Here is a 21,256-nt window from a genome sequence, read left to right as displayed (position 1 = left end):
AAGTCACAGTATATAGTATGCCATAAAACAAGTCACAGTATATAGTACGCCATAGTAAAGTATGCCATAAAACAAGTCTTATTGTACCAAACGAAATGTGATAAACGTCATAGTACAGCATATCATTCTTTCAAGCATGAAAACTAATTTTAGGCCAAATGTGATGTACCAGATGTTACTCTAAAATTCCACCCTTGACAACAAAACAGTTAGTTATTTGACAATATAGTTTGCATCAAACAACCCCACCAGCATTAAGCATCTCTTTAGATCATTTTTGTTACAACACAGTTTCTTGTGATATTGAGAAAGAACATATTGGTTTTAACTTTTTTCTTATGAAGCCAAAATGCTCTATCCCATTTTTGTGAGAAGGGTCTATATTAATGCTACAACAAACTCATTTACAATTTGATAGTTCAAAAACAAAGTGAAAATTGAAATAAATGAAAATTGTCATTGTATGATTGGGTTACCAATTTATTTTTATTTTCTTAAATATTTCCAGCAATATTTGCAATCCTCCACATACAAAACTGAATCGACGTCCTAATCCTAATACACAAATTCTGTGTTACAGATTAAGATCTGTACCAGCAGAGTACACTGTAGCAGTATTTCAGTGACCTGGTCAATTTTTATCCATCACTTTCAAAATGCCTCACACAACCACATGAAGTCTACGAGTGTAACAGTCATATTCACATATCAAACAATAACTGAGGAAAAAAATACTCATTTATCTAAAAATGAAATAAAAATCAATGACCTTTATGTCCCAAATTAGCACCCATATGCAGAAACTAAGCTGTTTGCATCTTATTTTAAATTCATTAGTTTGCCCCAAATTGGAAGATAAATACTACAGGTTTAAAAACACACTCTTGAATGTCCATGGGAAATGAGATTTTTTTTATTAACCTAACTACTAACATAAAGTAGTAACACTGCTGTGTTGACTGACACAATGAACCATTAAAAAGCCTCAGCTCAGCCAGTGTGTTAAAGGGAACTACGTTCAAGGCTAAATGTGGTGGAAAAGATAATTAGAAGAAGATACATGACCTGGAGAATTAACCTGTTTATAACAACAAAATATCAATGTTGTTGAGTGTGTGTTTAGGTACAAATGTCATTAAAGGGGATGATGTCAACTCAAGAAAGAAGAACACAGCAAATAAATTGAAATGACTTTCACAGTCGTTTTCTTTTCAATAACATAGTTGAATGGTATACTAACACACACATATGTACACATGCTTCTGATCTCAAAGCTGCAGCTTCAAATGAAAGTGTAAACATTTGCATCACTGGCTGCGGTCCTTTGGCTCTCTGTATTTGTAGTGGATGTATTCAAAGATGTCTCTCTCACTATCCACCAACAGAGGCTCCCCTGCCACACCTACAGAGAGATCCACAAAGAGAAATAGCTGATATATTAAAAGCTTAAAGCACAAATCATTGGTGACCGACTGAAGCCAACAGAGACACAGCTTTGGAACAGAGTGGAGCGGGATCATACGTTAGGTTTGACTGAGACTCACCAGTGACCCCGAGTGGCCGTATGGTGTACTCATTAAGAGTGAAGCCCTTCTCCAGCGCATGAGTTCTCATGGTTTTATTGAAGATATCACTTCCGGTGAAATAGAGAACTCCACAGTAGTACTGGTCCTTGGGGATTAACCTTGGGGAACAGGAGAAAGGACCATTAGAGAGCAGGAACATGCAGGCGGTTTGAAGAATAAAGACATGAAAACACAGGGTTGCCTCTTGACTGTTTTTGCATCATTACTGGGCCTGTTTTGTATTGTTGTAGGTAGAGGCAATGTTTTCATTTGGAAGACCGTAGAGCTGAGCATTAGAAAGTAGGGCACCTAATATCAATACGCCTGTGAAGGTATTCTTCCTCATCTCCATCACTCTTCTGCAGCTGGCAGACACCCTAGAAAACAAGATCCAGCACATAGTGATCACAGTCGTGCACTTCATGTGTTGGGTACATAGACTGAATGGTTACTGTACGATCACACACAGAGCTGAGCACACCGGAGGAAAGACGTGACTGTATTTATCCCAAAGGAGACTCTTGTGAACAAGAAGAATACAAATATAAACATATATGAACAATAGAGTAAGATAAATATAGTTTTACAAAAAAATCAAACTCAAATAGAAAAAGTTAATTAAAACAAAAAAAAAAATGTGTGTGCGTTACTTTGTGCCAGCCCATTGCATGTTGCTTACTCAGTATAAATATCAGAGACTCGGAGACAGATCTCCGAGCAGCCTTGATGCATATTCTGTCTGTGAATCAACTCCGTCTCCTTCTTGCAAGAATAAATGTCCTGTGATGAATGATGTTTACATCGGCTCGAGTGAATTTTTCTAACACAAGAGCAAAAATAGAAAGTGTATAACAACACCAACACCAGTGCCTGAATAGAAAAACCCTGTGCATCACATTGAAAGTCATATCGTCAATGATTTGTAATACCTGAAAAGTGATGAGCTATATTGCCACTATAACATAAATGAGCAGAGGCCTCACCATGTACTTAGTGTCTCCTTTGGACATGGTGTCGGTCACAAACCCAATGGACTCCAAATGGTCGACTACTGCATGAAGGAGCTTGGGCTGGAAAAGAAAAAGGGGAAAAGAACAAAATTAATTATAAAAATAAATATATACAAAGTCAAATTGCAATTAATAACAACATTAATCTTGCATCCATTGATGCGTGAGCTGCAGTAGAGTTTACCTGTTTCTCAGTCTCAGAGGTGTAGTCCGGGTGGGTCAGCAAAATATCAATATCACCACTCGATGCTGCGCCTGGAAATTATGAATCAATACAACAAGAGTTTGACCTGCCGTCATTAACCGAGCATCAACGTGAGGGGGAAGGTCTTACCTCTCCTGTAGCTTCCACAGATTGTCCCAATATATTCTGTTCCGATCTCCTTCAGCTCTCCAACAATATAAGTCTAAACAGAACACACAGCGTAAGAAAACTCCATAAAAAAACAATAAGCAGACAACAAAAAACGTAGATGCTTCATCGTCACCTCCATCTGTTCCATTTCAGCACGTGGAATCCTTTTCTCAAACTCCTCAAAGTACCTGAAGGCAGCAAAATAATTCACGACACACAACTCAGGTATCACTTCAAGATATTCAGACATTTTGGTAGAAATGAATAACACATTTAGTAAAAAAAATAGAGTATTCAGCTGAACTTACTTGAGTCCGATCTGTTGATGATGGTTGAGCTTGTGCTCGATCTTTTTCAAATCTAAAAACATTAAAGAGCATTGCTCAGTTCAAATCACACCAAATCTACATTGTGCACATCTATCGAGCATGCAACGTACTCTATGTCAAATCAAATGTGAAGTGCCAAGGACCACGAAATAAAGAGTAAAGATTCTTTTAAACCAATTAGAATAAACAAACTTAACAAACCTTCTAATGTCTTCACCCCGTCTTCAAAAAACTTCCTGGCGGCCGCGGGGCTGAAGTCAAGAGAAGCAGTCTGTTACACGAAGCTCATAACATACAGTAAAACTACACAAACATCTTTAAGCTTTCCTGCATCCCTCATGCCGGAGTCCACACCTGCGAGTATAGTCATGTGACATATAAGGCATGTCTTCTCAATGTCGCCCGACATCTTTTAACTCGCTCCGCTCTTAAAAACACCAGCACAAAGTTGTCTGTCATGGCAGCCAATCACCTGTCGTCTTAGAACTACGTTAGATTCAGGTGTATGCGTTGGTGGCTAGTGATTGGTTACTGAATGACATACCCGATTCCAGTGACTCTGGTGAGGAAATTGATAGAAGAGCTGGTGTCATCGGTACGGATCTAGATGAAAACGTAAAAGTAGCACATCAGTGTTGTGTAATACATTTAAATGGAGCTACTATTAAACATGTATGGCATGCATCATGTATTACCACGTCCCAACACTCACCTTTTCCAGTTTCCGTAGCGTGCCAGTTTGTAGGAACTCATCAATCTTTTCTGCTATTTTAGCTCCAACACCTTCCTGTTGACAGGTGAGACAAGCATGAGGGTGCTGAATAGTGGGATTTACTGCCGTTATGTTGGTTGTGCAGAGTAGTGCTGCTGACAAACAGCATCTGGACCATTTGTCACCAGGTCAAACTTCCACATGTTGTGTGATGCCTTTCTTTAAATAAAGACATCAACTGAAGACCTTTATTGCACATACCAGTTTCTTGGCCTCGTCGCCATTTTTGATTTTGTTTGGGTACTTGGAGATGGTAGATGCTGCTTTCCTAGACAGAGAATAGGCACAAAAAAAATGGTTGAAATGAATGTCAAAGACAAAGTTTGTAAAATAATATGGTGATAGAAAGCTTCTGTCGGATGCCTCAACAGAACCTCTCTGAACAACTTCTATCACAGTTTCTAATCAACATTCTTCTCCACATGGCATCAAGTGTATTATACACCCAGATGCCAGTGTAAAACAATGCGATCAATACAATGTATTAAAAACACGTTTCAATCTAAAGTGACTGTGACATTGACGTATTGTTTGGACATTACATTACATATCACATCTGGCTGTTTCAACCCTCCTTAAACAAAGCACACCTCCCTGCTCACCTGTACGCGTTGGACTTGTGTATTGCCCTGTTGACGTTCTTCTCATAATTGGCCAGCTCTGGAAACAGAAGTAACACATCTCATGGCTTCATATTCACCTCGTACTCCTGCAGTTTATTTAGCCACTATTTAAAAAAAACAGCCAACTCAGCTGAAGGCATTTAAATGTCAACTCTCTGACTTATCAGAGCAGAGAAACTCGGGTAGTTTCAAGCAAACGCGAGTCAGAAACATTATCATTTAGCATATTTGTTTCACAAATATACACTGGCGTTACTTATGCAAAGTTATTTGGATATTTTGCTTATAAACAGAACCCGAGCGTCCCGCTAGCTACAGTTAGCTGAACGCAGCCGTCTCTCTACTGCACTTACCGACCAGAAAGTCAGTTATTCCCTCATTCGGGGATTCCTGAGGCGCTTTCCTCTTGCTCATTGTGTCTTTGGCGAGCTCTCAAATGTCCGCTGTACACTTGAACGACTTAATATGCACGCGTGTAAACCTGTGTAATCTCTGCCAGCCTCCACCTAGCACGTTAGCTTTAGCACAGTCTGAACAATGACCGAAAGACGTTGAGAGGGGGGGTGGGGCGTGCGTCACACGTGATACAAACTCAAGAGTTGTGACGTAGCAATTCAAAAATGACTTATTCAGCACTCTGCAGCATACTAACTGTGTACACACTGTACTGCACTGTACGTTTTAATACGCAAAAATGTAAAAATATTCATATACAATGACTTCACAAAAATATTCATTATTACAAAGCGCCAGCCAGTTTTACACAAAGACTAAACCAAACACATCTCATCAACTACTCTCTCATTAACTAGCAGTTAATAACAGTAAATGTACAGACAAGAATGACAGTTTTGCAGTAGCATTGTTCAGTAGCATGTTTACTGTTCTTAAAGTGACTGATTAGCAGATTATAATTTAATGCATGATAGTGATGATTAAACAATCATCTGTTTTACAAGGTTCAGCGTTATGTCACATAATGCAACTACAAAATAAAAATGAATCTCAATAAAGCCGTGGATTTACAGGACCGTATCCTCCTCTTCCCTCTCTCCTCCTCCTTCTCCTCCTCCTCCTCCTCCTCCTCCTCCTCCTCCTCCTCCTCCTCATGTGTTAGGAATCTATTTTTACATAAACTCTGTCCCTGGAGAATATTTTAACAGCCTCCTCGATTTCAGACAGCCTAGAATCGAGATGAGCCCGACGTGCTCGAACGCTCAGACTGTCAGCTTTGAGAGGGAGGGACAGCAGCTCCGCCACGAGGGAGCGATGGGCTGAGGAAACAAAAAAAAAACCAGCAGAATTAGAGAAGCAAATATTCACTATGCGTGTAGTACGCTAACGTAGATGAAGAGCCACAGAGACGTACTCTCTTTGAGGGACTTCAGAGTTTCCTGTCTCTCACTCTCGCGCATCAGGGTGTGACCCGCTGGGACTGTAGGATCAGGTGCGTTCCTCCTCCTCTCCTCCGCCTCTTTATGCCACTGCTCCTTCCTTTCCTCAAGACTGAGTGTGTGTTTAATAATCAGTGAGAGGGAGAACAGAAATGAGCAACAGCAGTAAAAGTGCACCTGTGTTTTCACCAAACTGATTGTGAGTGCAGGTAAGTAGGTAAGATACGACATAAGAATACTCACTACTGAGGCACCTGTCCCTTGACTGCACTGGGGACGGGCTTCTCTTGAAGGTTTGTCAGTGACTGGGGCCGACGCAGCACAGTTTTTCCTGCAGACCGGGAATTGTGTTTTACGAAGTCTATCGACTGGCCTTGAACCTGTAACTGTATCCACACACAACAACGTATGGAATCAAAACAAAAAAGGAAATGTTGCAGATAAAAAAAAATGCATTCCACGTCATCGCCATGCTCTGCTCGTCAAAATCAATATATTATACCTATTATTGTCATCATTGACATCAATATTTATTGGCAATTCTCACTTGCAAGTTCTGGTCCTGTATGGAGCTGCAGGAAGCCGGGCGCCGCAAAGGTACAGGAGAGGTTTTGGAGTGCGACGCTGGCGGCGCAGTAGAGTGGGCCTTCAGGAAGCTTTGACACTGTGGTTTAGTAGTCGGACTGGAAACCTGCACGAAGGAGACTGGATTAAAAGTGAGCCAGAGGAAATACAGATAACTCAAGGACTTGCATCGTTTGCAGACTTGCTTCCTTGCCTGTAGCTGGACCATCACCCTGGATGGGACGTTCTGGTATTTGGAGGAGGTCCAAAGAGCTTTCACTGGAACCGGACGAGCGTGTACTCTCTCAGCCTCCTGCTCCTTGCAGCGTCTCTGAATCTCCCTGAGCCGACGCACATTCTCTTTACCAAAGTCGTGTACCCGCTGCTCTGAGGGTCAAGTATTGCAAAAGTTGGCTCACTTTAAAAATGTTTGTTTGGGGTTTGTGGGCTCTATCAAACTTTGACTTATTATAACAACTTAAATATGTAAAAGGTAGAAATGACATGTGACACTGAGACCGTCCTTTAAGACAAAACAGAACCGCTCTTTTAATTTACGGACCTGAGAAATCGATTGCCCTTACTCTGTTTGGGAACAGGGGTGATGGCGACTCCGTCCAGTTTGAGCAGCTCCCCCACTACCCCTCTCCGTCCTCGTTCCAGAATATGAGAGGCATTAGGGCCGATACGGGGAGGGTGCGCTGGGGTACGAGCGCTGTAACAGCCGGGGTACAACACAGGATCTGGAGCGAGGGGCCCCGAGAGCAGGGCCAAAGTTGCATCGGGGTTTCCCTCTAAACGGCCACGTGCTGGAGAAAGAAAAAAAAAGCTAAACAAGGTCAGGTGATGTGATACCTAAAAAAAGGGAGGCATTAGATTTAAGCTTATAGATATTAAGTTTACGGCCCCAAATCACTGGAAAACAACACAGAGTGTTTTAATTTGGGGGGGGGGGGGGGGTAATAATATAGCTGAGCCCCGTGACTGCATCTAACCTGAAGCAGGTCGTCTGTAGTACTGGGGAACCAGTGAAGGATCCGGGGGGATTGGCCCAGATATTGTTGAAGGTCCCTCACACATCTGAAGCTGCAGCGTAAATTGTAGAGGGGGGGGGACAACAACTGTTGAAACCTACAGTAGCAGCTAAGCACCAGTCAAACATTAATTTTTCACAGTGATGAGGCTCATGATTGGTTAGTGTTTGAAAAGCAAGATAGTAAAATAAACTAAGAATTGATATAGTAATAACTGCATTGTTTTTCTTCTTCAGGCTCATAAACCAAATCACAGACTGAATGAATACGACTATGCAGAAGTGTAGTTGCTTTAAGTTTATGTTTTGATAGTTGGTATGTGTGGTGTGTGAAATGAATGAATGAATCATTCTTTAGGTTATAGCTATGAAACACCCTGTGCAGCTAACGTCGCCTAACGCTAGCTGGTTTGTTGTGAAGTTAGCTAACGTCACTATTCCTCCTCAGACGAGCCTTTAAGTAGATTAAATACATTGTTTTTTTCTGACAAAATGACTGCAACCGGTTAAGCTGCATAACGTTATCAAGTCAATTAGCGTACCTGTAATATATCTTCGTGTTTATCAGTTGAGGATTTTCCTCACGCAGACTGATGACGCTGAGGTATAAACCGTACCAACGCTTGTTTCAGTATTCCTCCCCATGGCAACGGGGCACCTGCGCACAGAACTAGACGTAATAGATGAGAGACGCCCCCCCCCCCCCCGACAAAATAGTAACCCACTTCTATCAACATTTCATCCACATTTGTACAAATCATTTAACTAATAAACAGTTGGGGGTTAAACATAAATTAGACACCGACACAGCGGAAGACTAAGAGCAGCCTGTGTTACTGCCCAATAATTCATAATCATTGTGTCGCATTATTTTGGTGACTAGCCTCAATAATAATGATAATAATGCATATCAAATTATTATTAATACGTAACTCACAAGTCATGATTTAATGGGGTGACACACCGGCACTGACCTGAAGTTTAAAGTTCTAGCAGGTGTATTTCTATTGTAATCCTGCTGGTGACTGTATATTCGGTTCTTGTGTTCCCCGAGTGTTGCCTTGCAGGTTTACCAAAGACACATTAAATTAAGTGCGACTGCCACACCTAAACCACAACTATTTAATCTTAACTTGTCCTACCCTGAATTCAAAATATAACCATTTGATTGCTTGAGCTTGTTGAGGAGGTAATCTACACTGTACTCATTCTGAAATGAAGGTCTGCCTGACATGCTTTCATCAGGGTACACACACTACAATCATTAGTGATATTAGCTAGAGGTCATTGCCCCCGAGTGGTGTAAGAGTGTTATTACACCAAAACAAACTCCCACTGTTGCTATAATATAATATAAAATCATATATTATAAAATAGATAGATTCATAAATAGATCTTCTCAATATTGTGTCACAATGTGAACCCGGTGTACACGTGTAAATATTTACGAACAGTTTAAAACTAAGTATACCATATTATTAGTTGTTTTTTTTGCTCAATGTCAACTGCACAACGGCCCCGCCCTCGGCCGGAGGTCTGACTCGCGCCTGCCCAGTGTGTGTAGTCTCGGCTTTCTCCTTCACTGTGCCCCGCTGCTCCGAACAGCGCCGTCAGACTCTGCACGCTCCGCCCCACAAATAAAGGTAAGAAGCAACTGACTTCAGCAAATTGTTATTTTCAAAAAACGTATTCTCTATATGTCGGTTCATTTAGCTGTTGACCACTGTCGCTTTTGACTGTCAGTGAGAAATCCGTCACACATATAAGGGTGTGCGTGCAGCAGCAGCCGGTAGATATGCCAGGTTTTAAACCAGTTCAGGCCTGTATGTGTGCTATTAGTGTAAACTGTAAACAGTCTAAAAACCCTCAAAAGGGAGTTTTGCTAAATGTTTTTGCGTAAATGTGATGCGGAGAGGTGGCATGTGGGGGTCCCACTGTCTGTTCTCTGTAGGTTTTAAAGTAGCATATAAAATAGCATATTTAACCACTGCGGCGAAACGTCCAGAAACAGCTGAGATTAGATTCTGTGTTTGAAAAAAAGTTAGCTGTTGCAGTGATGGAAACAACTCCCGCGGACACCAGAAGTCTCGCGGACGCACGGACTATGGAAACCAGAAGTGGACGCATCTGGACGATAAGAATACTCGTCCACTATGTTACAGGGCGACGTGACGCCACACATCTTACTTCACCGTCTTATCTGGATGTCTAGAGGGCACAAAGTCTATGAACAGCTTCTTAACAAGGACCGTTATCTTTGGCCACTGTGGCCATCTTTACGCACGCTCCTCCCTATGCAATTACATAGTAGACAGAGAGCGGTGTAGTGACCCACGCTGAGTATTTATTAGGTAATGTACCTGCTTTCTTTAAGAGCGTTACTCGCCGCCTCAGAGCTTAAAGACACTCTATATCTAGGCTGCTGCAGTGAGCCCAATGAGCCCAAAAATTATCACTCACACCAGTCTGAACTGTTGTCAATACACGTATTGAAGTGCACTGGATGCCGGAACGGATCCGGTACAAATCCATCCCTACCTCATGCTCCTTAAGCTATAAATTGTCTTAGTGTAACTTGAATGCACTCGACCTTATCTCACAGCCACACATTCCTCCCGTTATACACTTGCCTTGGTTTCACCTTATCTGAGGGTTCGGCCAGTGTTGGGTAACTGCCTGATTACACGAGTCTATAGGTTCTTTTTTAGTTCAGCGTGCTCATTAGCAAGAGGGAGATTGTCAGGGTTTTCCCCATATTGAACCGAGAAATTCTCGCTGTTCTTCAACAGTTGAATAAATGTCAAAATGATTGCTAAACGTGGAAATTGTGACGGCGTTGAATAACCAATACCATTTTTTTGTTCAGACTATTAAATTAGATTCAATTAAATAAAAACATCCAACACACTGGCTTCACCTTCACGAATACAAGACGTTGGTGGCTTTTCACCAATTTGTATCGGCATATATATATATATATATATATATAGATATAGATATAGATAGATATATAGATAGATAGATAGATAGATAGATATGAGACAAACATGGAAAAATAGCAGACTTTGTACTGTTTTAAAGATATTATCTGTCTGTGTTTGATCGTTGACAACCACACAGTCCCCATGTTGTTGTTTGTGTGCAGGCTGTTTCCTCTCACTCACCACTGTTGATCACGGGCGTCATTTTGACCTTTGAGCTCAGTCAAGGTCGTCGGCTGGTTGCTGCCCATAAAAGTGTAAAGACCAGTGGCAGCAGTGTGTTTGTGTATAAATACAGCGTGGAGGTACACTGAATCTGTTTTCCTACGGGAAAGGTTGAACCTGTAGGAGGACACATGCTGAGGCTCCTGGGGTGGCCACACTGTTTTGATTGTGGGCCGCATACAGAAAAATGTAAGGAGTCACAGGCTGCTCTCAAATTAAATTTAACTTAATTAAATACTTTTATACTCACAGTGTATGGTTTAACTGTCCACTTAAAATATTATGATGTTATGTGTAAATCTGTAAATCTAATATTAAAATGTAATTTACAGAACAGGCATGAATGGGAAAGTATTGGTTTCTTTACTAGGAGGTTAAATGTCACTAAATTCAATTGACGTTTAGTGTTTAAAGTAGGATGTGCAGCGTTCATGCAGTGCAATTTATTAGAAGTATGTTCAATCCATATTCCAGTTTATTTTAAAATCGGGCAGCGGGCCGCAGCTTGCCCCACGCGCCGTAGATTGGCCACCCCCAGCCCGAGTCACATGTGCTGTAGTGTTGGGTTCACCTGGGCTAAATTTAGAGCTACGTGTTTGAGACTGAGAGATGAAGGCCAGGAGGGAAAGGGTCAAACATGGTGTGCGAGGTGCAGTGGAGCAGGAGAAGGAGAGTATCTTGGGTGAAGTGACAAAGACTTGCACCTGGTCAGCGAAATGCGGGTCAGCTGGCAACCTTTTGCTTTGCGTTTGAGGAATGAACAAGAGCGACACTGAGGCAGCAGAGACAGACAGGACTGCATGACGCACACTGTGGGATTCATGGTCGGGTGTTTGTGATGCGAGAAAGATGGAGATCTTAAAGGCCCTAAAAAAAACATTTTTCTCAACCAGTGCCTTACTATGAGAGACGGGGTCCTACAAAACCACACAGCTTGATCAAATGTGGTTATTTCACCCCAGACATTTCTGCATTTGTAGTCTTTCTGATTCTTGTTTTTTAATGGCTGCTTTAAAGTGGGTGGGGCTTAGTTGAAAAAAAAAAAGATGATGCTACAATAGTTTAGCAGCCCCTAAATCAGAATCTGATGACAGCTGTGCAGGAGACAGATATTTCTCGTTGGTAGAGACCAAAATAGAGCTAAAAGAGAGTGAGACATTCACCAGGTGACCAGAAACAAGACTGGTGGATGTGTAAATAAGCAAATATTTGCTAAGTTCACCATATCATCATGAAAGGTAATGATATGTCAATGTTTATAGGACTCTGCTAGTCTTGCCTATAGGTGACATGTGACATGTCGCTTTGACGTCTAGTTGCATCACAGCTGCGTTGACGTGCTGTTGATGCAATACGTATGGACACGTTAAGGTGGTGTGATGTGCTGCCTTTTTCCTTTTTTCTGTGTCCTTGTAAGGGGCAGAGAGGCTTCTATATTTCACCACATCATCGTTTTCTACCCTTAACGCCAGTAATCAGTATTCCTTGTCTGATTAAAAAAAAAAAAGCCGCATCTCAGCCTTTATCACGTTCAAATGCGGCGCACAGAGTACACGCGTTCATCACCTGCTGGCCTGTGCACATATACGGAACAATGTGATACAATGCTTGGCCAGTTCTCTGCATTTAAAAGGAGACTAGCTCTGACTGCATGCTGAAGGAACATGCTAACATTCACAGCCAATTCTCAGACAAGCCCACATATTGTGCACAGCGCTGGACTTCTTGCCAAAAGTTTCCCTATTGTCCCTCCTTGCATTTCCCGTCCTCTGAGGAGACATGGCAGAGAAAGGAGCGGGGTGCGAGGTCCAGCAGGACGAGGCAGGAAAAGGCAAACAGGTGGTGAACAAAGGCCACTGTGGGACATGTCAGCACCGCACACCCAAGGGACATGGTGAGTGGTGGAGGGGGGGGGGGGGGGTGTAGAGAGGGACAGACGACAAATCATCAGGGCCCCTGGATTGAGTTTTGGCCGCAGTGACATTAATCTCGTGAGGGCCAAGATTTGCAATGCGTGTGACATTTTTTCATCTTTGTCAATTCCAGTGTTGACAGATGTTTAGATTTTCTGAGAAAAATTGAGGTTGCATTACCCGAAGCAAAGTCTGCACCCTCTGCAAAAAAAATAAAAAAAGGAGATTTGATTGGTGAGATTACTAGCTGAGGGAGCGATCAGGAAGGCGAGTCACTAGTAAAACATTAAACCAGCATTGGGTAATAAGTGATTCTAAATGTTTCCACAGTCACCTCGTCAAAAATGTCTTCTTCTTCACACACACACACACACACACACACACACACTCTGAGCCAGGGGACCCTGATGACTGTCTGAAGCCGGTGCAGTGCAGTGGTGTGCAGGACTCGTAGTTGCTGACTAACCAAAGCTGCTGCTGCTTAGGTTAGCTCTGCCGCACTGGCTTGCATATTTCATACACAACATATATTTCTCTTTTCCCACACAAGTATAGCATAATGGGAATGTTGGTCATGTTAGAAGACAGCAGAAAGAAATGTCTCTGTTGGATGGCTGTGTGATCTTTTGCTCCTGTACATTTGGAGTCTCTTCCTCTTAGAGAATCAGTCGCATTAGTTCAGCAACATCCGCTGCTTGCTAATGGACCGCTGCCAGGCAATCAATAGGGTTTACATGGAAGAGGGGGGAGGGGGGGGGAGAGAATCAATTGCTGGAGTATCCCTTTAATTATGCTCTGTTTTTTTATTGCTGTGAAGTGTGTGCTTTGTTTCATAACCAGCACGTCTGTTCCCTCAGGCACAATGGCCGTCCCTCCTGCATACACAGACTTGGGGAAATCTGCCAAAGACATCTTCAACAAGGGCTTCGGTAACGCAACAAAGTTCTCACATAAATATACTTTGTATGATATGATGTCGCTATTTCGTTGTAACATTAGAGAGCACACTTGTTTGCCCTGTGTCACTTTGAATGTTTATTCCTGCTGCAGCTGTTTAAGAGCCATGCTGTGCAGCACAAGGATGTTATTTTTCCACCCTTTTTTTTGTTGATATCCATAATTTCCTGTTCTTTCCCAGGATATGGAGTTCTCAAGCTGGACGTTAAGACCAAGACCCAGAGTGGTGTTGTGAGTACGGCTGTTTGTCTCTGTTAGCCTGATGTCTGTAAGTTCCATGTTCATGGCCTCTCACTCGGCGAATTACCAAAATCGCTGAGCCACGGCCTTCGCAGCCCTTCATGTCACAGTGTGTTTGCTGCCTGATGTGTACTCAGAGTAACCTACACAATCAGCAGATTAACACTGTCTGCCAGAGTTTACTACTTTTGCCTCAAACATGTTGTATCATGATGGGGGGGGGGGAGTGCCGCATTCCAGAGTGCTTAGTTTGCTCCATACATGTTGTGTGTCTGTGTTGCTACAAACCGGTAAGGCCATGGTAAAACCATAATGAGCATTCGCAGACAGAGTTTCCCACATCCCGCAAAACTCAAATGGAAAAAAAAAACACCGCTGTAAATGTCTTCCCTTTGTGTCAGGTTTCTGCTTTCCATTTTCCCAGTCAGCAAGTAAACTCTGTGTGCTTCTCCTTAACTTTCTCTCTTTTCTCTTTTCTTTTCCTGCTTCTTCTTTGGATCTTCCTGTCAGATGGTAAGAGAGAGAGTGTGTGTGTGTGTGTGTGTGCATAAGAACCGATAGGGACACAGGTGCACCGTCCAGTGATACTGGTTATGTGTTGTGCGCACGATGGCTTTTCTCTGCAGCGGTAGCTCGTCCAAGCGACACCTTTTACCCCGACTGCCGCAGCAGCGACACTCACAACCAACCTCTCCCTCACAGTCCCCAACTCGTTTATCCGTCTTAAAGTGTAGTTTGTCTTTTAAATAACCAGCCATGCAAATCTGAGAGGGGTGTCAGAGGCAAGGCTCGTTTCCCTCACCTTTCGTTTTTCTTATTCTTTTCTCCCTGTATGTTTTCTCTCCCTTTCCTGCTTATAGTTGCTGTAGTTGAGCTCTAACGTGCCTTTCTGCTTACCTTCCCACCTTCATCCCCCCCCCCCTCTGTCCCTGCAGGAGTTTGCCACCTCCGGCTCCAACAACACCGACACGGGGAAGTCGGGAGGTCACCTGGAGACCAAGTACAAAGTGAATGATCTGGGCCTCAACTTCAACCAGAAATGGAACACAGACAACACTCTCACCACGGAGATCACCATGGAGGACCAGGTGGAGTCCAACGTCACAATGTCCAAAACATACAAACATTCACTTTCAGAGAGAATATTGTCAGCTCACGGCTTCTTTGTCTGTTTATCCGCCTGTAGCTGGCTAAAGGCCTGAAGCTCGGTCTAGACGCATCATTTGTGCCCAACACCGGGTAAGAACAGTCCTGTTCATCCTCAGTGGTTTTCAATGTCTTAATTAAATGTAGTCAATAAATACAGATGTTTATACATTACCACTATCGAAATGAATGCCCCCCTTTTTCTATATTCCTTCTGTAGCAAGAAGAGTGCCAAGCTGAAGTCCGGCTACAAACGGGACTTTGTAAATGCGGGCTGTGACCTGGACTTCGACATGGCCAGTCCCACCGTCCACGCAGCCGCCGTGCTGGGCTACGAGGGCTGGCTGGCGGGCTACCAGTTGGCTTTCGACACGGCCAAATCCAAATTGACCCAGAACAACTTCGCCCTCGGATACAAGGCCGGTGACTTCCAGCTTCACACCAACGTGTGAGTCACTGCGTCCCAGCAAAGAGAGGCAGGAAATGGAAGTGACACATCGGATACGGACAGCACACAGAGAGTGGAAGCGCTTCCCCCAGGAGGAGACGTCAAGTTCTAATCTCCACCATTTTGTGTTTCAGAAATGATGGCACGGAGTTCGGTGGCTCCATTTACCAAAAGGTGAACAGCAACTTGGAGACAGCGGTCCACCTGGCCTGGACGGCTGGCAGCAACAACACACGCTTTGGAATCGGAGCCAAATACCAGCTGGATAAGGACGCCTCCCTGTCTGTAAGCAATCACTCCGAAACATCACGGACAGCTTCGACTCAATGACTGTCGTGCATTAAGATTTGTACATATTCAAATTTGTGAGAAAACAGGAGAAACGTCCTGGAAATCGGAGACTTGCTTTGAGCTAAACGCACACCCTGACAACGTTAACATGCTGAAGTTTAGCGAGTATATTTGTTCACTGATTACCCTCTTAGTTTAGCATGTTGACAATTTCTAATTGGCAGCAGTTGTTAACCCGAGGCTGCTGTATCCATATGTAATAAATTATGTAACCGCATCCAGCATCCCATCCATCCACTCTCCTAATGCTGCGCTCATGATTTTTCCACCGTCCATGACGTCTCGTTTCTCCTCACAGACCAAAGTCAACAACGCTTGTCTCGTTGGAGTTGGATACACACAGACCCTCAGACCAGGTTAGCTGATTGCTGGATTTATTTGTTTTTTTTAACTCTTTTTGTAACAATACAAAGAGCAAAGGCATTGCTACCTGGTACATAAATCTGACTGTCCTCCCCGCAGGAGTGAAGCTCACCCTCTCGGGTCTGCTCGACGGGAAGAACGTGAACGGCGGCGGGCACAAAGTCGGCTTGGGTTTCGAGCTGGAGGCGTAGAGAGGTCAGCGGGAGGACGGACACCAAGGGAGAAGGAAAGCAACACGGGACAAGAAAGAAAGAGCCCAAATGTGAAAACGCAGCAGAGGTCCACTCAGCGACCACGTCAACACATTGTCTTACACACGCGCACACGCACGCGCACACGCACACACACACATTCGTTGGCCTTATCCCTAAAACCCCAAGCCAGTCTCCAAAACCTCCGGTACTGTAGTTTTAAAAGAATCAAGCAATATTTTTGTGATGGTTACTTTTCAATTTGACATCATTAAAAAAAGCTCTCACAGGCAACCTTTGAGCACATCTCACCAGAACACAACAGAAGAACAGACTCGTGTGCTGCTTACGACAAAGTGCTTTTAAAAAGAGCATTTGTGTCTGAAACATGTTTTCTTTCCGAAGTAAAATTTGAAGCACCTTGTAGTTTTTGACTGTGTGGTCAGAATGTTTTTGTTCAGATATACTTTGGGTTTTAGACATGTATATGATTATTAGAGGACACTTGTTTTCGGTATATTGTGGTTTTGTTGCATGCTTTCGAGGCTAGAGACATGGGTTTGTTTTTCGACTTTTCATTGTCGCATAACAGATGCAATAAAAGTTGGGGAGGATCGAGCAGAAAAGACGAAGAGCGGCGGATCCTTCTCGGATTCAGTCAGCTGATTCCACCCTTTGACCTCTGTAACGCGGTTTTAATCTGTGGACCTTCAGCTGCCTAAATGTCGGTTTTTCAGGTCCTTTTTTGGCGAAATTGCCGACAATAATTTGAGACTCTGCGAACCCTCTTCGTCCTGTCTTGTGTCCTGTACCTCTTCGACCTTTACCACTACATTTCACTTTCTGTACTGTGCTTTGTGTAGGAGTTAGTCAACAATTAGGACCTCAAACCGATTTTATTGAATTAATGAATAAAGAACGTTAAACACTATCATTTGGAGGTGTGTATGCTTTTAAAATAAAAAGGTTAGTTGGAAATTTAAATGAAGCAAAGAAAACATCACTTGCAATAAAGTCAAATACTGTATTCAAGATAAAACAAATCACTTTTCACACTTCAGCATACAGTGTGTTCACAGATACTTGACATTATGTAACATCTCTCATCACTTTGTAGGATCTACACACAGACTACCAGTGGTTGGAATTATATCTATAATACACTGATTTAAATGTAATGGGGGTAAAGCCAATTAAAATGTTAATTTAGTTAGTTTTATAGCAGTTTTTACAGTTTTGCCACAATCCATAAATTTAACTCTACTTTTGCATTTGCATCATTTCAGCAAAACAAAAGAAATATTTTAAACCCATAGTTTAGACCATAACTCATCTTTTTTTAATTTAAATTAGTTCAACATGAGCACTTCAAATTATTGCAGGGATACTAGGACTGCACAATATTGTACAGGTGTTGCTGTTACTGTGTCCACCCGCTATATAATTATTAGATGTAAAGAAAGAAAAGAAATGAAAAAAAGATCACATTCAGACAGTCATCCAGCATAGACTTATGATAGTCATTTTACAGTTACAAACATCACCCATTCCGTTCAACGATTGTCTTACTAAAATAACATTTGCAATTAAAATATAGGTCCAGTGAGAAACTGGATACATATTTACATTTAGGCACATAACACACAAAAAAAGAAGTAAATGTACATTCATGATTTGAGGATTAAAGTAGCTCTCTGTGTGCTCCAGCTGTTTTGAGGAGCGTACAGTAACACTGCAGGAATGTATGTCGGTGAGATGTGGTTGGGATTTTTCTAAATGGTTTGAGTCATCTGGTTCCATCCGTGATGCCAATGAAGTGGCTGATCTGTGCATTATGAAGTGCAACTTTACCCCAAAACATATTTCATGTTTTGTTAAAATGACAAATGGGTAAAAATATAAGATCCAGTTTTAATAAATCCCCCTGATGCTAATCAAAGATAAATCTGCTTCACTGCGCTAACAGCTTGTTCATTTTCCTCTTTTACAAGTTCAGACGGGAGTCCTGAGTAGGCTTACCCACTCCTTAATCTCATTAAGCAAATATATGCCAGCAGCTATTACTCCATTCACATTTTTTCCAAAACAGCTACTACCACTTGCTCCGGTAGTTTGGCATCCCATCCACACAGGGGCAGTAGAGTACCACATGTACGCAAAGAATGAACCCCAAACTCAGGAGAGGTCGCTGGAGAAGTTCTGACCGCCATGCAGCCACGTCCACTCCCTCAACACCTGGGACAAAAGCAAAACGTGGTGCTTTTAAGTAGTCATTACACATAAAAACATTTTGTAAATGATCATAAACTACACAACACAGCGGCTTGGCGTCACAACAAGTGTTAGTACCTCCATACTGCTCTGGGAATCCTGGATGGTGTCGTGCAGCAGACTCTGGAGTCGCCCCTCAAACGTCCTGCTCTCCTCCACAAGAGACTCGTCACTGCGGACACACCCAAAGTGATTCATGCAGACTCACAACGTTGATGATAGTTCATCTGCGTATGCACAGGAAATGTAATTGTGCCTTTGTATTCCCCAAAAGGTTCCGGGGATGATGAAGAGCGGTGTGTGGAAGCTGAAGTAAAGTAGTGCGTTTGTAGGAAGATCGTCAGCATACAAAGAAAACGTCCACAATTTTGACTTGAGTAGCCGGCAGGTGTGTGAAAAACACAGAGATGTAGTGAATTAAAAACATTCAGAGTTGTGTCTCTGTGTGCAGCTTTGCCGATATTTGTGTGGATGAGAGACTACTTTCTGTAGTCCTGAACAATATTTTCTAAAGATGAGTTTCAGACTCTGAAGGGAAAACATCCTTTAAACCCCAGTGTGTGGTATGTGTGTATGTATCTCTGTGTGTGTATGTACATATGTCTGTCTGTGTGTGTGTGTAAGTGCACTCACAACTGCTGCAAGCTGTGTCTGGGGGTCAGCAGAGGCGGTACTGAAGAGGGGGTTGGTAATCCATCCGGGCTCCCACTCACCGGGCTGCGAACTTTACTCTGCACAAGACAAGCGCGTCCTTGATGAGTGTCGTAGCAGAAAACACACTGAAAAAAGCGGTGCTCGAGAATTAAAGCCCCAGTGATACACACGGAAGTTGGAGAGCCTTCTGCAGCTGTACTGAACGTACCCCACAGTGAAACGGAACATTTAATGGGTGCACAGTTACAAGACGGATTAAAATAAAATCCGTTGCATTTGATTGGACCGTTAAAAAGTGGGCGGGCCTAGGATGTTGCGCCATACGGAGCTACCGTCCCACACACCTCCCTTGTCGCTAAACGTTGCAGATTGATCGATGGATGGATGTTATTTTTATTTTATAAATTGGTTGGTACTAGCTTCCGGAAGCACACGTCATAATCTTACAATAATAATCTTTTCTTTACAGGAAGAAAAGCTGACTAGATTTTGATATAAGAAATAAAAAACTTTTACACACCTGCTGCTGTTTTATGAATATTATTGGTATCGAGTCCAAAAATACATCCCCCAAAAAATGATATGCAATATATATATATATATATATATATATATTTTATTCATTAATATGCAATTTAGGCATCCCTAAAGGGAGAGTAAGAGTGGGAGAGAGAGAGAGAGTGTGTGTGTGTGTGTGTGTGTGTGTGTGTGTGTGTGTGTGTGAGAGCAGTGCATCCTCACACAGGCCACTTTGAGCAGGTTCCAAAGCTCCCTCTGTCGTTTCTCCTGCAGACTCATCAGGACCTGTTCGCTCTCAGCCATGCTCTGGACCACGCCCTCCACCTTCGGCAGCAGCTCCATCACGCGCTGACGGCAAACTGCGGTCTTACTGCATCACGAACCACAACGGCGGTGCGAATACAGAGGCACAAGGAGAAAAGAAGATGTGAACAGGAAGTGTCCCATCCCGCGGGTTATTCTAGACGGGCTCTGTATAGCATCCAGGGCCTAGACCATCTATAAATGACTTTACACATCAGGAACCGCAGACCGGATGGCTTCAATTAAAAGGAAATCTTTCATTGATAAAAGGTTGTGATATTTTACACTTCTTTACAAATACTGGCATGCCCTGAATTAAGAGTTGCAAATGTGACATCTTACACTTACGCCATCACATTATAGTCACATTGCAGAAGAATTTCTGGCGAAACAATCCCTGCTCTATGTGATCTGGGAACTGTTTTCCAAGAGTTGAATAAAAATGTGGCGATTGTCTTTGGAGTACCTGAGGTGTGTGTAGAAGTCTCGGAGCTTCCTCTCGTAGAACTGCACGGCCTGAAGCACCAGGCGCACCACCTCCTGACTGTCCCCTGGGAGCCTCTGGTCTGAGCAGGGGAAGGAAAAGAAGAGGCAGGTTTATTTTCTACATGGAACCACCGTAGCGCTGAGTGTTATGCCAGCGGTGAACGGACGCGTGGTATCCAAACCTCTGGGTTTCTCTCTGAGTTTGCGGAACAGCTCCATGGCTTTTCCTTCACTGAGAAATGAAAAGGGGAAGAAGAGAGGAGGGTTCAAGATCATCACTCGTTTTTTTTGTTTGTTTTTTCACAGTTGAGTTTGGTAGAGACTTACAGCGTGTCCAGAGTCTCTCCACTCCTCCACGGCTGCCGCTGCACATCTACTATGTCCGGCTGCAGCTGCATCATCTCATCCTCCAGCTCGCTCACCTTGGCCTAGACACCCACACACAAGGGTCATTTTAAAGCACAAGTGGATACTCCTTCCCCTTCCACACACACACACACACACACACACACACATACACACACACACACACACACACACACACACACACACACACACACACA

General features: G+C 43.0%; 4 protein-coding genes across 6 annotated transcripts in view; 1 reads left to right on the top strand and 3 right to left on the bottom strand.

Annotated features, from left to right (window-relative positions):
* Positions 1–25: 25 nt before the first annotated feature.
* Positions 26–5,128, bottom strand: polb (polymerase (DNA directed), beta). Its single transcript, XM_031856378.1, has 14 exons — positions 5,008–5,128; positions 4,634–4,691; positions 4,233–4,299; positions 3,972–4,046; positions 3,804–3,862; positions 3,461–3,510; positions 3,239–3,290; positions 3,064–3,118; positions 2,910–2,982; positions 2,760–2,830; positions 2,549–2,635; positions 1,875–1,942; positions 1,545–1,684; positions 26–1,402 (listed from the first exon to the last, which is right to left on the bottom strand). Exons 1-14 carry the CDS (start codon positions 5,066–5,068, stop codon positions 1,308–1,310), a joined length of 1,011 nt encoding a protein of 336 aa, XP_031712238.1. The 5' UTR covers positions 5,069–5,128; the 3' UTR covers positions 26–1,307.
* Positions 5,129–5,723: 595 nt separating this feature from the next.
* On the bottom strand, positions 5,724–8,267 carry enkd1 (enkurin domain containing 1). Its single transcript, XM_031856711.1, has 8 exons — positions 8,188–8,267; positions 7,608–7,698; positions 7,197–7,421; positions 6,827–6,999; positions 6,596–6,739; positions 6,292–6,434; positions 6,024–6,160; positions 5,724–5,928 (listed from the first exon to the last, which is right to left on the bottom strand). The coding sequence occupies exons 2-8, from the start codon at positions 7,690–7,692 to the stop codon at positions 5,768–5,770; spliced, it is 1,068 nt and encodes a 355-aa protein (XP_031712571.1). The 5' UTR covers positions 7,693–7,698; positions 8,188–8,267; the 3' UTR covers positions 5,724–5,767.
* A 942-nt stretch (positions 8,268–9,209) lies between these two features.
* Positions 9,210–17,391, top strand: vdac3 (voltage-dependent anion channel 3). Of its 3 annotated transcripts, XM_031856307.1 has the most exons (11): positions 9,217–9,288; positions 12,629–12,745; positions 13,622–13,693; positions 13,903–13,952; positions 14,472–14,474; positions 14,897–15,049; positions 15,148–15,200; positions 15,328–15,555; positions 15,690–15,840; positions 16,205–16,262; positions 16,369–17,391. In XM_031856307.1, exons 2-11 carry the CDS (start codon positions 12,631–12,633, stop codon positions 16,458–16,460), a joined length of 975 nt encoding a protein of 324 aa, XP_031712167.1. In that variant the 5' UTR covers positions 9,217–9,288; positions 12,629–12,630; the 3' UTR covers positions 16,461–17,391. The 3 variants fall into 3 exon arrangements, with proteins under 3 accessions (XP_031712169.1, XP_031712167.1, XP_031712168.1); XM_031856309.1 differs by lacking the exon at positions 12,629–12,745 and having other exon boundaries at positions 9,210–9,288; XM_031856308.1 differs by lacking the exon at positions 14,472–14,474.
* Positions 17,392–17,464: 73 nt separating this feature from the next.
* Positions 17,465–21,256, bottom strand: part of ikbkb (inhibitor of nuclear factor kappa B kinase subunit beta) — a 20,625-nt gene continuing 16,833 nt past the window's right edge. Inside the window, exons 16-22 of the mRNA XM_031856306.1 lie at positions 21,021–21,121; positions 20,876–20,925; positions 20,674–20,773; positions 20,127–20,274; positions 19,365–19,462; positions 18,810–18,903; positions 17,465–18,695 (exon numbers count right to left, since the gene is read on the bottom strand). Coding sequence (XP_031712166.1) covers positions 18,636–18,695; positions 18,810–18,903; positions 19,365–19,462; positions 20,127–20,274; positions 20,674–20,773; positions 20,876–20,925; positions 21,021–21,121 — 651 coding nt within the window. The 3' untranslated portion in view covers positions 17,465–18,635. The remainder of the gene's footprint in view (positions 18,696–18,809; positions 18,904–19,364; positions 19,463–20,126; positions 20,275–20,673; positions 20,774–20,875; positions 20,926–21,020; positions 21,122–21,256) is intronic.

The sequence above is a fragment of the Anarrhichthys ocellatus genome, unplaced genomic scaffold (genome assembly GCF_004355925.1).
Source record: "Anarrhichthys ocellatus isolate YVR2014 unplaced genomic scaffold, GSC_Weel_1.0 scaffold17, whole genome shotgun sequence".
NCBI lineage: Eukaryota > Metazoa > Chordata > Actinopteri > Perciformes > Anarhichadidae > Anarrhichthys > Anarrhichthys ocellatus.
This window is presented reverse-complemented; position numbering and strand designations above follow the sequence as displayed.